This window comes from Anabas testudineus, chromosome 17 (assembly GCF_900324465.2).
Source record: "Anabas testudineus chromosome 17, fAnaTes1.2, whole genome shotgun sequence".
NCBI classification, from domain to species: domain Eukaryota; kingdom Metazoa; phylum Chordata; class Actinopteri; order Anabantiformes; family Anabantidae; genus Anabas; species Anabas testudineus.
In genome coordinates, this window is record NC_046626.1 from 6,758,634 (window position 1) to 6,772,276 (window position 13,643).

Here is a 13,643-nt window from a genome sequence, read left to right on the forward strand (position 1 = left end):
AGAGAAGTGTAAAGGCGGCAGTGTTCCTCTTCGATTTTCCTATCTAACACACAAACTGCTCACACACACGCAATACTTGCTATATTCACTATCGCAGTGATTTTTCATCACTGCTCCCAGTTCCACAAACACTCTCCCAGTCCTCAAAAACTAAATCCCTATTGCAGACACAGCATGTGTTCATCAACTAGAAGTCAACGCCAATGTTCACAAAAGGTTGGATGGTAACCACATCACCAGTAAAGCCACAGAGCAGCCAGTAAGTGAGTCATCGGTATGGCACCCGGGGGCCCTTTTAACAAGAAGCTGGATGTATGTGGCCTGTTGTTTCAACACTGACTGAGAATAAAAGGACAGTCGGCAGCTCACAGCACATGACTGGGCACAATACAAAAATGCTATGATTTGGGGTTAAAGGGAAATACTGGCACATTTCAGAAGTGTAAGGGGATGGTATGGCATGCCCGTGAAATGTCACTGCTCTGTTATAATTGTTTGGGATGACAAACCGATGCACAGCTAAAAAAAAAAAAAAGAAATAGTTGTAAAAGAGGAAACATTCGACTGAACACATTTAATTTATATCTTATTTAACCTTTTTTAACCAGGAAGACCCAGCTTAGCAGCCTATTTTCCGAGGGGAGACCTGCATATTTATGCTCAATAAAAATAAATGTTATGTTTGAACTTTTACACAGGTTTCTTCTGCAGATTACCTCAGGTGTCATTCATGTTAAACGGCGAGCAGACAAACAGTGATTTGATCAAAGGCTGAGCACAAACAAATGGTAAAATGCAGACGATGAATGTGTTACAGTCAATCCCGGTCGCACCTATTATAGAGACTGTTAAGATCACAATAAAGTCTCTGTATTGACACTAGTCAGACACATTCCTATCCACCAGGGAAAAATAATCAGCCTAACTAGTGCCATTTCTCTCCTGGAAGGCTTTGCTGACCTCAGTTGACTAAATGGACAGTGATTGATAGTGTAAATGCATATTAAACAGTTACTGGTTTAACGACTAAAGCAGCAGCTCTGCCACTAACGTGTGTTCCCCAGACTCTGCACACAAATATTGCAAAAACAGATATACACAAATAATGCATGTGACTCACCCACAGCTGTCCCAAACAATTTGTTTCTCTCTATTTACCTTTCATCCACCATAATTAAAAAAAACTAACTAACTGGCAATGTGTCCTAACTCGATTGACTTCACCACCACATCGCAGGCTAATGGATGCATTTGTGAACCACATGGAATATTTGCGTGCATTTGTGTAGACTGTTTCCAGAGCAGCACTTCGTTTAGTAGATGTGTTTCAAACTACACGGGCAGCCTGCTACTGACCGAACCGAACAGGTCGACTGTCAAAGGGACGAGAGATGCCCGCGATCCAACAGCGCGGACGAGGAGCACGTACGTGATGCGACTCAATGTGAAGACTTGAGTTGGTGCAACTCGAGATATGCGATCCCTGTTTCTGTGAAAACAGGCTGTGTGCGGCTCCAATAACTGCAGCCGGCCTCCCGAGCTTTGTGCAACATCGGGTTTGACAAACTGAACCGGCGGAACTGTTGTTGCTTCATCACTATCAACTTCAGGCGGACGTTGTGCCAATTTAACTGTAACTTTAAAACGTAGCTTTCTCGGTTAGGCTGCAGAGCCCACGCCACTCCACGGAGTAGATAGAGCCGGCTGTGTTAACTAAACCATTAAAACACCATAATTAGGGGGTTAAAGGACATTTAAACGAGCTCCGCACTTACCGCTGCCCTGCCCGCTTCCCCGCGCGCACTGACCGTCGCGCGACACGCCGCCGTCTCCGCTTGCTCTGCCGCGCGACCGAAGCACACGCGCGCGCCTCCTTTGTTTTTTTTTATCAGGTTCCTTTTGTGCCGTTCGCGCTCGTTCCCCTCGCGCCCCGCACGGCGCATCGATTGGCTGCGACGCCGACGACGCAGATCTCTGACGTCAGCACGCTCCGTGCCGGCCCGCTGCGCCCGTGTGATCTCCATCCAGAGGAAGGGTATGGATCTGTAGCTTAATGAGGCTGCAGCCCGTGGGCTCTCAGTCTCCCATTGACTTCCTGACGTGTTTTAGTTGATCGTCTCTTTAAATAACAGTAATTAAAGTTATCTACATTGTGTGTCTTTAAATCAAAGCCTGTAGGTTTGTGTCGAAGGCATGCTAGTCAGATCACTAGGAGCAGTCATGGGTGGTGTAAATGTAGCAGGCTAGCAGATGGTGAACATATTTTATTGTACATACAAGTGTTTCACTTCAGCTAGAAATCTGAGGAGTGTTGCCTTGTGTTTGGCATTGCATTGTATCACCTAGTTTGACACTACTGCATTGTTCTTTTCCATTTATACTGCATTGCACTGACTTCTGTTGCTGCAAGTTAACTTAAGTATTACACGATACTGCAATATTGCATTGTTACATTATTACATCATGTAGGACATACTGTGTTGCACTGAGCTATGTGGCTGCACTTTACAGCATGTTGCATTTGAAACTGTAATCTACCACCATCTATATACAATCAATGAACTGTATATTAAAGTATCACACAGTAACAACATGATATGCTGTCTTTCACTGTCATGTACTCTGAAACTGTGTTGCACTGTGTACCGTTCAAGGACAGGCTCAGCAGTCTAGTGGAATAATTGTGATGCCTTAGCTGTTGCCAAGCAACAGCTGTCCTGGAACAGAGATGAATGGGTGTCTCTGGGCTCTTTCTATTTCTTCATCTCCTTCCTTACATTCATCCTTTTTTCTCTCAATGTCTCTCACTCACGTATTAGGTTAAGTAGAAATGACTTCTGACTTCATCATCATCTAACATCAAAGTGCTTTTGGGGGATAGTAGGCTACAACTTCTGATTCCTGTGATCTCAGTGGGTGTTTCTTTCAACATCAGTCTCTTACCAAAGTAAATGAATCAGGTTTTCTTTGTGAAACATGTTATTAATGTCTTAACTACTCCAAGCTTCTCTTGATCCACAGCCACCGTATGGGTTCTGCCCATTTGTGGTGAACATCATCTTGTACATGCAAGTCCCACAAGTGGAAAGCTGTCTTGGAGACCATCCCCAGTATACCTCACTGGGCAAATGTGTACCATTCCTCTGGAACTGTTTCAGAGAGTTTATACTTGGCCCTGTTTATCATGTTGATGTCTAAGCATCACAATAATGCTGGGACATCACTGCTGGGATTTTGAGCCACATCCCTGAATACAACAACATTCTTGTGTTCATCTTTAATATGTATATATGTCAAATTTCAAAAATTGTGAAACATCACAAAACAGTTATTTTCATGCCTTGTAGTCATAATATACTCCACCTACATACTGTACTTCCACGAGTCTCCTTCAATATTGTGTTTCACATAGTAGCAAAGATACAGCCCCTAACCTCTCTGTGGGCTGTTAGTCCATCCATGCTGTATCTACCTCCTCATGAAATGCAATCACTGGAGGCGGATGGCACAGATGTTTTTCATAGAAGTAATTATATATTTGCAGCGTGTGGGTTCCCTTTATTTTTGGAGGTAACTCACTTGGCTTCACACAAAAATTAGTGAAGCAGCTTCAGTGCATTCCTGACACACATGGACAGAGAATGAAATTGAACTGCTTAAGATGTATGCAGCTGCATGAGTGATTTCTATCACATTCTATTTAACCCTGAATAGATACGTTTTGTTGGTTTAATATTATTTTTGTTATGCAGCATGTTGTGTGCTTGGAAAAAGCAAAGCAGACAGAGAGGTGGTGAGATGTTTCTCAGTAGAAATTATACAGTTATTAGGGCAGGCGTTATATGTCGCTTGTTGAATGTTGCCAAATATCTGACTGTATCTGTTTTAATGCATCATCCATTGATATAGGACATAGACAAATTTATTTGAAAATAAAATAATTGAAAAATTTACCAAAATAAAATTAAAATCCACCCATTTTACCCGCCACTGTAATAGTTACTTTCCTCATCACATAACCAATCAACAGCAAATAGAGCCCATACCTTTATTTCACTATACACAGTTTTAATCAATGTTAGAAAACAAAACGCAGTCAGGAGCTCAAAAAAATAACTTTTGAGAGTTTTTCTCATTAGTGTTTATAAAGTGTGGATACAAGAGGCACAAAAGAACAAACTTTCTGCTATAGACAGTAATAAACATGTCAGTTTTGAGAAATAGTTAAATATTTTACCATGTAATTGTGTTTGAGATATTATGGAAACCAGAAATTATTTTAGACAGTAAGAATTTCACATCTATTCTCTGACTCTGAGGTGGGCTGATCACACAAACCTCAGAAACGTATTAATAGTCAGTTAATGACAATAATGAACAAAAACAAACAAACAAAAAAAACTAAACAAGAGGAAGCAATAACGATTTATAACTACAAATTTCAACGACTCCTGGTGACGAAATATAATATTAGACTTGAATGTCAAACAAAGTGATTTTTTTTTCCATTAGCAATGAGCACACACACAAGTGTTTGCAGGTAAAATCCTGTCTATAAGGATGAAGTGCACTTTCACATACATGTACAGTAATTATCATGTAAAAATATAATTCATACATTGACAACTTTAGATTTTATCAATATTATGATCTTTGTCACCTGCAGGAATATAAAATGAATGTTGGTGCTTTCTGTACACTAAAACTGAACATATAAACTTAGACATATGATAAACACTAAACAGCTGTTTCCCAAATGCTTCTGTTGATTTCTGAGGATTGTGTTGCTGTGTAGAACAGATCACAGGTCGGTGGTGAATAAGCTCAGTTTTAGCAGTCTAAAATGATCTTTGGTGAGAACGTAAACAATTGCACCAGAAATAAGTAAGGCTTTAAAGTTCTGAAAACAAAAAAAGACACATTTCCATACAAATATATATATTTTTTTACCTGATTAGGAGTCCCATAACTAGTTGTCTGATAGCATAGACTTAGATATCCTGTCCTGCTTTTGCATTTTAAACAAGAATGCTTATAGTAAGCAAGCCATAATTCGGTTTAGTCACTTCCCCACTGAACAATGAACACAGATAGTGCAGTGAAAAATGTGATGTTCATTAAACTAGAGTTACTAGGATCGCTTTATGATATTGAAACCTGAAGCACAATAGAGAGAAGGAAGCTGCAATAAAAATTCTGATTTTGGGGCGAAACAAAGGGCAGACAAGCTAAAATACATTGGTTAAGATGGATGGTAATGGGTTTATAGCCCAAGAGGGGTATAGACATGAGCACTTCCCCAGGTCTCCCTAGTTCCAGGCAAAAGGCACATTAATAAGGTGTATAGTGTTGTTTCCAACAATAATACCCCTGAATATAGAAAAAAAACAGCCTGAAAGCAGTAAAGTTTACATTTTGTAGCCTATACTTTACATGAGCATCATCCTCCATTGGGTACAGGACACATGTGACCCTCATTCTGCTGTTTATCCATTCAGCCATCTACCTGACCATCCATCCATCTATCCATCCATCTATCTATCTATCCTGTCGGCCCACTGTCCAAAGGCACTCTACCACTGCTCCCAGCTGAAGTCATCCCCACCACCAAACACAACAAAAAAGCCAAGGATAGTGAGGAAGATGACAACATTCCCAGTCATCACCAGACCACAGGCACCCCACTGGATCTGCAGAAGAAAAATACCTTCATTGAAGTAGCCAAAATATATTAATAGTCATCTATCGTTTTTTGAATCCCATTTCTGGACAACAACTGATGTTAAATAAATGTTACTACAAACAGAAACAAAAATGTTCAAATGAACCTCCAAAATATTGACATAGATAGAGAGAACTCACTGTGCTATTGCGGGCTAGGACAATGGGAAGGCCAAAAGATGACACAACGATGCCAGTTGTTAAGAAGTAGGCCAACTCTCTACATGCATTGCTGGAGGAGTCATCTTCACAGACACGTCTGGATATGAAGGTCGGGATGGGGCTCAGTATGTAGAAAATCAAGACAAACAGCGGCCAGTAGACCCTAAACAGACAGGTGTGAAACATAAAACACAAGCTTGCCAAGAAATAAACAGGAGATTTTACATTTGCGGTGCAGTTTACATGTCATTAAAAGTGCAATTAACCCTGTAGAAAATGCTGTGTGTATGTCCAGTCTGGAAAACTCCATTTGCAAATGGGAGCATGGTGTTTAAAAGAAGAGGGCAGTGGGAATCTAATGAAACATCTCATTATGTTACATTATTGAAATTACAGGATTTGGCTTTCTTACCCACAACATTGACTGAATGACCTTTGATGCATTAATTATGGCCAATAAAAGTCCTTCAACATTATGGAAGTTCAAAACTTTTACGTTTAAGAACTTTTTTGAATTGATGTGGCTTTTATTCACTGGTGTTGATCATTTCTCTCTGATAAACTGGCCATTTTCCCTTTAAACACATATAAGTCACGTCTTTGTCATACAATAAATACTCGATGACAACATACCCATATTGTTCCAGCGCACAGCCCAGCAGGAGAAATGTCAGTCCAATAGCACCACTAAAGGACAAACCAACCAGTGCTGGAGGAAGAGAGACATTAAATTAACTTACATACACTGGCAGACATGCTTTTGTCCAGCGTTACATATATAACCAATACACATTTGCGACAGATTTGTAACAGTTTGAACGCTATGAGTTTTGTTAAATACTGGTGTCGACATTTAAGATGAAATTACTGTGGAAAACAAACAGCAACAGCCTACTGTACAATGTAGAGAGGTTAATAGCTCAGGGATGGAGCTGATACCGTCGATCAACACTGAATCCGCACTTTCGAAATGACTCAGTAAAGAGCTTCAAGTGTTGAAAACTAGGTTAAAGTTTTGAAGCCTTCACGAAAACGTCGAGAAAAGTCTGCGTAACGCAACGACCGCAATAATTACACTAACTAATTAGTGCGTGAAATAAAATACCTTTAATGCCAGCCATTGTGGTAAAACAGTGTAAAAGTTTCTTTTAAACTTTTCTCCTGCTCTCTGTTTACTGTTTATGTGTTGAGGCTTTCCTTCTTCTTGGCAGACAGACTTCCTGCTTCCTCCATCGGGGTTTCCTGCTTTGTGGTCAGGTGACCGTCTTAAAGAGACAGGCCCGCTGTGTTACGGGCATCAAACTCTAAATTTGATCATACTGACAAATTATGCCTAAAGTCATCAGTGAACATGCTGAAACTTTGTACAAAAGCATTCAGAAACAAACAAACAAAATAACAATAAATAGGTTTGCATTTATGACAGCACATGAGAAGTTGTATTACAAAGTAGTGCAATTTCTAGCTGCATTTTTCATGTTCCTCTTTTTGGTCTTTAGGATCCTGCGTAAAGTGGAGATACAGTACTTCAAAGAGCATGAGTGATCACAAAGCTGGACCAGGTGCTAGGGTGCAGCAGCTGCAGCCGCTGCTGTTGCTGCTATCCAGATTGAAATCATATCCACCATATCCACGCTGAATAAGCGTCTTTCAAAATGTGCAGTATTACAGTGTCATGCTTCACTTTGGTGTTAAACATGAGCAAGCTTTATTTTCAGGACAATTAACGCTAAGATGGTTGCATCCTTTCTGTGTTTTTGGGTGTGCATCTTCCAGCTCCCACACATTCTAATCAAATTTTCATGTTATTATCTGGCTGATGAGTTTTAATGTCCCTTAATGAAGGAGTAGGTACAGTGTGATATAAAAGTAATCTGAAGCTTCATGGCAGGAAACACTCAGTTCCTATTTTTTAAAAATAACTGCTGAGAAAATATTATTCATGAGCAAAACAACCGCTTCAGTTCTACTTTATACAAAACCAACCATACTGAGAATCTTGATTGTGCACAGCCACATTTTGTAAATCAAAGTGAGAATACACAGTGTTAACATTTCACAGAGGAAATGAAATCGCTGCGTTCAAGCCACATGCTGCATTTAATAGGACATGAGGCCATGATTAGTTGTTATGATCAGTAGGAGTGCTGTTGATTTTGAAACCCTGCTGCTTTTTGCCAGTGACTCATTGGTGAAACTGCAGATTATTAAAAGTAAAATCATCAAAGACCAAAAAAAATAGTCTGTTCACTGCAGAAACAAAACAAGGCACAGAAAAACAAAAAATAAAAAGCTTTATTTTAAATGTGTTACAGAAAGAGGCACTAAATATAGTTCAGTCTGAAATTTAAATGCATATTATTTGGCTACAATTTAAGAATGTGTGCTCAGTTAATATATATAAAAAAAAACATCTAGAGAGAAAAACAAAAAGGGTATTAATGTAGCAATGATGGAGAAGTATAAAGGAAGGAATCATGTGATGACTGAGGGACCACTTCGACCTGTCCTGTGATGGAGCTGGGAAATCTTTAAAGCAATGGTTGCCAGGGGCGCCAGCATCACCTGTTCCAAAAAAGGATGATATGGTGACATAAGCACAAGCAGGCTGATTACAATTGCGACTTAATAAGTAACTTAGGAAAGAAAAAAATAATATTATATATATTATATTAATATTGGTGATTAATTAATTTTTATATTTACATGTTACATGAAATGCTGCTGTTTTGGACAGATTAGGCTTCAAGTTTTTATAACCGCCTCATAATTCTACCTGCGTGTCTTCAAAAATGTGTTCCTTCTCATAGCTGTCGATGTAGATTCGAACTGTCGCCCCATCACTACCTGTCCCGCTGAGCCTGTAGATGATCCGAGAACCATCAGTGAAGATTATCCTCAGACCCTGCAGTGAAAACAGCCCACCACAGAACATGGGAAGGTTTTAGACTCTGAAGCTGAAAGCATCCATGCAGCTAAGGACCACTGGGTGCATGTCATATCAGTCTTATTATTGCATAGATAAAGTCCAGTGTGTACCTGGTTCCTGGAGATGGTGCTATCCACTGGGTCAGTGTATTCAAAGTTGTCCGCTTTTTCCACTTGGTAGATTTTGTCTTCCACAGCAAATCTCTGCTTCACAAATGACTTGTCGGCAATCATAATCTCCAAGTCCTCCATCATCTCACAAGCTGCATCTATGTCTACATTCTCATAGTCATATCTGGACCAAACAACAACCAACAGAATTTGACAATAAAATAAGCTTCAGCGAAATTTACTTAACTAATACATTTATTTTTGATTTAATGTGACTTCCGTTTTACAGATGTTCTCATTTTGAATTATGTTAATGTTTGAGACTTATTTGTCCCACTCCTAGATGATATTTCTTTGGTGCATGTGGTGAAAACTGTCTACATTGTGCAGTATAAGTCATAATTTTTAATAAGACATTTAATAAGAGGATCTGCAGTGTTGACCAAATGTAACTGACTTTGCTGATGCAGTGTTGAACAAATATCAGCTAATCAGCCTCAAGCTGATAATATGTGGTTCCACTTGATGTCCTTTAGATGTTTTTATTGACAATAAAAATGTGTAATGCCACATATGTTCCACTAGATGTCAGTCATATGCCAGATGTATCTTCTCAGCACTCTCAATAGCCTAGCTCCACAATATAATCTAAATAACCCACAAATTTGCTAATCAGAAATAACTAATTCCTCCACAATTTATCATCTTTTTTAATTTAGTTTTTACTATGTTTATGATGGTTGATGATCCCTGAATACACAAAAGCTGTGAGACGACAACAATGTTGGTATGATTGCTCATGTCCACAGCTCACCTGGTGAAGTAGTTTCGTCCATATTTAAGCCAGTGGTCATTTAGAATATCCTCCACGCTCTGTTTTCTGTTGGCCAGGATAGACAGCCATGCCAGCACAGCCCAAAGTCCATCCTTCTCTCGAATATGGTCTCCACCTGAGGAATTTTTACCATGCACCAACTTATAAAAGTTTTTTTTTCTACCACTTCATTCAAAATAGAGCATATTCGGATGCAACTACTTGTTGAAGAGATACAGCACCTGTACCAGAGCTTTCCTCTCCACACAACGACAACCTGCCTGCATCCATCAGGTTCCCAAAGAACTTCCACCCAGCGGGAGTTTCATATAGCTCTATTTTTGTTGCCTTGGCTACTCTGATAGGAAATACAATACAAGCATATTCTAAGAAAGCACAGTCAACCTTTGAAACAAGAGCATGTGTAAATATTGAAACAACATGATCTGATGTATTCCTGTTCAGTGATATCTCCACAGTAGATCTACAGAAATGCAGTGATTACATGTTATTATCTCAAAGAACTTTAGGTTTCACTACGCCACAATCTTTAGCCACATCATCCATTGGCTTTGACAGTGATTTTTGAAAGTCAGGCCATAGTTTTTACCTGTCCAAAGCTGCACTTGTGGGCATGCTGCGGGCGAAGCCTCTCACCCCTGTATGCTGGAAGTATGGGATGCAGAAAATGTTGTCAGCAATCACAGCCACAGAGTCAGAGGGGGTCAGGAAGAAGCTGTGTTTGCCAAGGATCATGTAACGGTCCTAGAAAGCAGACAGCCAGAGGTTAGAGGTCAGGGCCTTTGGTTCAGGCCTTTAATGTAAAGTATCCTTTGCTTCAACCTTTTTTTAAAAACTTGATCTTATTGTATATAGTCTTTAAAATGAAAACTAGGTAAGCAAGTAATTTACTACTGAACACACCCCATCAGCATCAAAAGCTGCACCAAAATCATACTGTCCATCCCTCATGCTGTCAACAAGATCTGCCGCGTAGGTGAGGTTAGGATCTGGGTGTTGGCCCCCGAAGTCCTCCATTGGGATACAGTTAATGGCAGAATTGGCAGGACAGCCCAGCTCCTCACACAGTATTCTTCTCACATAAGGTCCAACAACTGGTGAGCAGAGACAGGATTGCAAGACGAAGACTGGTATTAGCCAGTGTCAGACAAATATTTTAATTCACAATTTGTGTATTTGCATGTGACCGCCCTTCTGTATTTTGTTTACAGTGTGATGAAGAATGCCTTGAGATGACGCACTGGTCTCTCACCTCCATGCATGGCATCTAGTTTTATCTTGATGTGGTTTTCTCCAGACAGAAGCTCTTTCAGAGCAGCAAAGTCAAAGATATTCCTCAGCAAGTTAGCATAGGATTCCACAGTGTCCACAATTTCCACTGTACACAGCCACACATGGGAGAAAAAATATATTAGATTTGGGTCTTACATCACTAAATGTTCAAATAAGTCTGATTATATATCTGATACTTAGTTGTCAAGTATTTTTGTGTTAATAAAATGAAAGGAAAGTTTTCACATTGTCTAAAGTTTAACAACAGTTCTTTTCTACTCACTGCCTCTTTGTATGAGTCTGTGATGGGTGAAAGACTGATGCTTCACCTGTGAAGGGCTTGAACTTGTTCTCCAGATCAAACGTCTGTCTTCCCAGGGTTGTCAGATCCACTGTCAGTCCGGGGCAGATCGTAAACTCCTCAATGGTTCTGCTGATCTGAAAAATGTTATTTGTGAGATCCTCCTTGGCTGGTCCTAGAGGCAGAAGTTAATAGTTAGCATTTCATTGGTATTCACTTTATTGTATTGGAGAATCACAGTTAAGCATAAACAGCATACTGGTGATAATAGTTATCTGGGATTTGTTTTGTTCTGCTTGAATTTTGTCCCAGATTATATGTTCACACAAAGTCTCAAACTTTATTTCAGCAGTAAATGTGTGCCCATTGACAGAGTGAGACCTTGTACAGCCCTGCTAAATGTCGCAATTCTCTTGTAACACTATTTCGCACTTGTAGAAGCCCCTTCACGCCTCTTCCTCTCCAGTTACCATACCTCCATTTGCAGTATTGAACTTAATACCAAAATCCCCATCAGGTCCACCAGGGTTATGGCTGGCAGTGAGGATGATGCCACCGATGGCTTTGTATTTCCTGATCACACAGGAGATGGCTGGCGTGGACATTATCCCATGGTGTCCAATGATCAGCCGACCCACCTAAGGAAATGCCACACAGGTGTGTTTGTGTGTGTGTGAGCTGGCTAGCATGACTGTCTTGAAATATCTGAGGGGGGAGGGCCTATTTTTTGTAGCCATTAAATATCAGGTTTGATGTGCACTAAGTAAGACTTGAATGTCATTGAATGAACGGCAGCTAAACCACTTTAAAAGCAAGTTCTAGCACGTATCTGTTTATTTTAAATCCTTCTAAGTATAACATATGTCCTAGGACACATCAGAATCTCCAAGCTTAATTTAAACGCGAGCAGCACAGATAGCTCACTGCTGCTTTAGGCAACAGGGTAGAAAACAAACTAGGTTTCTGTTTGAAGACGGCAGAGATGGCTGGATGGCATCACTCATTTAATAATTTAATTTATCAGGGTTACTACGTTGTGATGGGCTGCATCATACCCTACTGTCTTCTCTCGGTGTTGCTGCTCATTACAGATCTGTCTAATTGTAGTTTAAGTTAAAAGCATCTGCAAACCGCAGCCAAACTGCCATTGTAACTGAATGTAAAAAAAAAAAACTGAAAAACAGCAACATGTTAAATAGGAATTATCTGACAATTAGTTAATGAGACTCAGGATTTTACCTTTAAGCATCGAAATACAAAGACTGCAAGCAAATAGCCTCCTAAAAGGACTAAACTAAAAGATAAATACAGGCAATGGGGGCAGGTGACACTGACATACACCCAGTGATCGCACACAGTGACATGGCCATGTACCCACCCACCCGCTCACACATACAAACACATACACATGGTGACACTGACCCCGTTGGCAGCTGCCATCTGCACAATGACCTCAATAGCTGTCCGATTAAAGAAGCGTCCATCTCCCCCCACCACCACCGTTGAACCCTGGCGGTCACGTAGGTCAATAGAGGAGAAGATACTCTGGATAAAGTTGTGCAGGTAGTTCCTCTTGGATTGAAATACAAAGACCTTTTTTCTTAGGCCGCTGGTGCTGGGTCTCTGGTCAGGGTAGGGGGCTGTCGGGACAGTCAACACCTGCAGAGGACTGTTGTCCATTGTTTCAAAATGAGGATCCAACCTAATGCTGTGGCATAAAAAGTAAGGAACCTGCTGTTTGAAGGGAAATCCCCAGCTAGTTGATGAGGGGAATGGATCACATAGGGACAGAATGGGAGGGTGAAATCTTGACTCCTCCTATTATTCACTGGAAGCCGAGGGTTACAGTGGTACCTCTGCAACCCAAAATAACCTTTCAAACTAATGTGTGTAGCAGCAGCAGGGGGAGAAACTGAAGAAGCTCCTTCACACGTGTGCAAGGAAATCACTGTCAAGGCTGCAGGCCCAGTCCCAAAGACTTGCGTGTGTGTGTGTGTATGTGTTTGGGTGGAAGTTACTGCAGTGTTATGGGAGCAATCTTCTTCCTGGGAGGGGCTGCAGCTGTGCACAGAGTAATGATATTCAAAAAGAAAGACTACATCTCTCATTGGTGAGATATATACCCTTTCATAGAGCAGAATATGAGAACAGAGAGTTATCGAGATTAGAAGGTAATTAGTAGTAAATGCTGGTCATATCGATATGAAGTCTTAAGGAAGTGTCTGTGTAAAAAAAACAAGCATGTTCAATTGAACATGCAGTACAATAAGTGGAGAGTGGAAGGTTATCTGAGTGAGACAGAACAATGCTGCC

The 13,643-nt window shown here is 40.4% G+C and overlaps 2 protein-coding genes across 2 annotated transcripts; both read right to left on the minus strand.

Annotated features, from left to right (window-relative positions):
* Positions 1-4,034: 4,034 nt before the first annotated feature.
* LOC113172434 (leptin receptor gene-related protein) lies at positions 4,035-7,121 on the minus strand. Its single transcript, XM_026375400.1, has 4 exons — positions 6,989-7,121; positions 6,517-6,592; positions 5,863-6,046; positions 4,035-5,690 (listed from the first exon to the last, which is right to left on the minus strand). The coding sequence occupies exons 1-4, from the start codon at positions 7,002-7,004 to the stop codon at positions 5,574-5,576; spliced, it is 393 nt and encodes a 130-aa protein (XP_026231185.1). The 5' UTR covers positions 7,005-7,121; the 3' UTR covers positions 4,035-5,573.
* Positions 7,122-8,215: 1,094 nt separating this feature from the next.
* LOC113171972 (phosphoglucomutase-1-like) lies at positions 8,216-13,010 on the minus strand. The gene is made up of 11 exons (XM_026374728.1): positions 12,753-13,010; positions 11,806-11,968; positions 11,359-11,505; positions 11,010-11,135; positions 10,661-10,851; positions 10,347-10,501; positions 9,979-10,094; positions 9,737-9,872; positions 8,923-9,106; positions 8,660-8,788; positions 8,216-8,448 (listed from the first exon to the last, which is right to left on the minus strand). Exons 1-11 carry the CDS (start codon positions 13,008-13,010, stop codon positions 8,359-8,361), a joined length of 1,695 nt encoding a protein of 564 aa, XP_026230513.1. The 3' UTR covers positions 8,216-8,358.
* Positions 13,011-13,643: the final 633 nt, after the last annotated feature.

Bases quoted from the DNA above. Each gene is read 5' to 3' on its own strand.
- LOC113171972 (XM_026374728.1), bottom strand. From the start codon at position 13,010: ATGGACAACAGTCCTCTGCAGGTGTTGACTGTCCCGACAGCCCCCTAC. The intron at 10,502-10,660 runs GTGTGTTCAGTA...TCTGCTTTCTAG, and splicing joins CAGCTTTTGATGCTGATGGG to GACCGTTACATGATCCTTGG. The intron at 8,789-8,922 runs GTACACACTGGA...TTTTCACTGCAG, and splicing joins GCACCATCTCCAGGAACCAG to GGTCTGAGGATAATCTTCAC.
- LOC113172434 (XM_026375400.1), bottom strand. The intron at 6,047-6,516 runs GTATGTTGTCAT...CTGTCTGTTTAG, and splicing joins TGTGCGCTGGAACAATATGG to GGTCTACTGGCCGCTGTTTG. The intron at 5,691-5,862 runs GTGAGTTCTCTC...TTTCTTCTGCAG, and splicing joins TCCTAGCCCGCAATAGCACA to ATCCAGTGGGGTGCCTGTGG.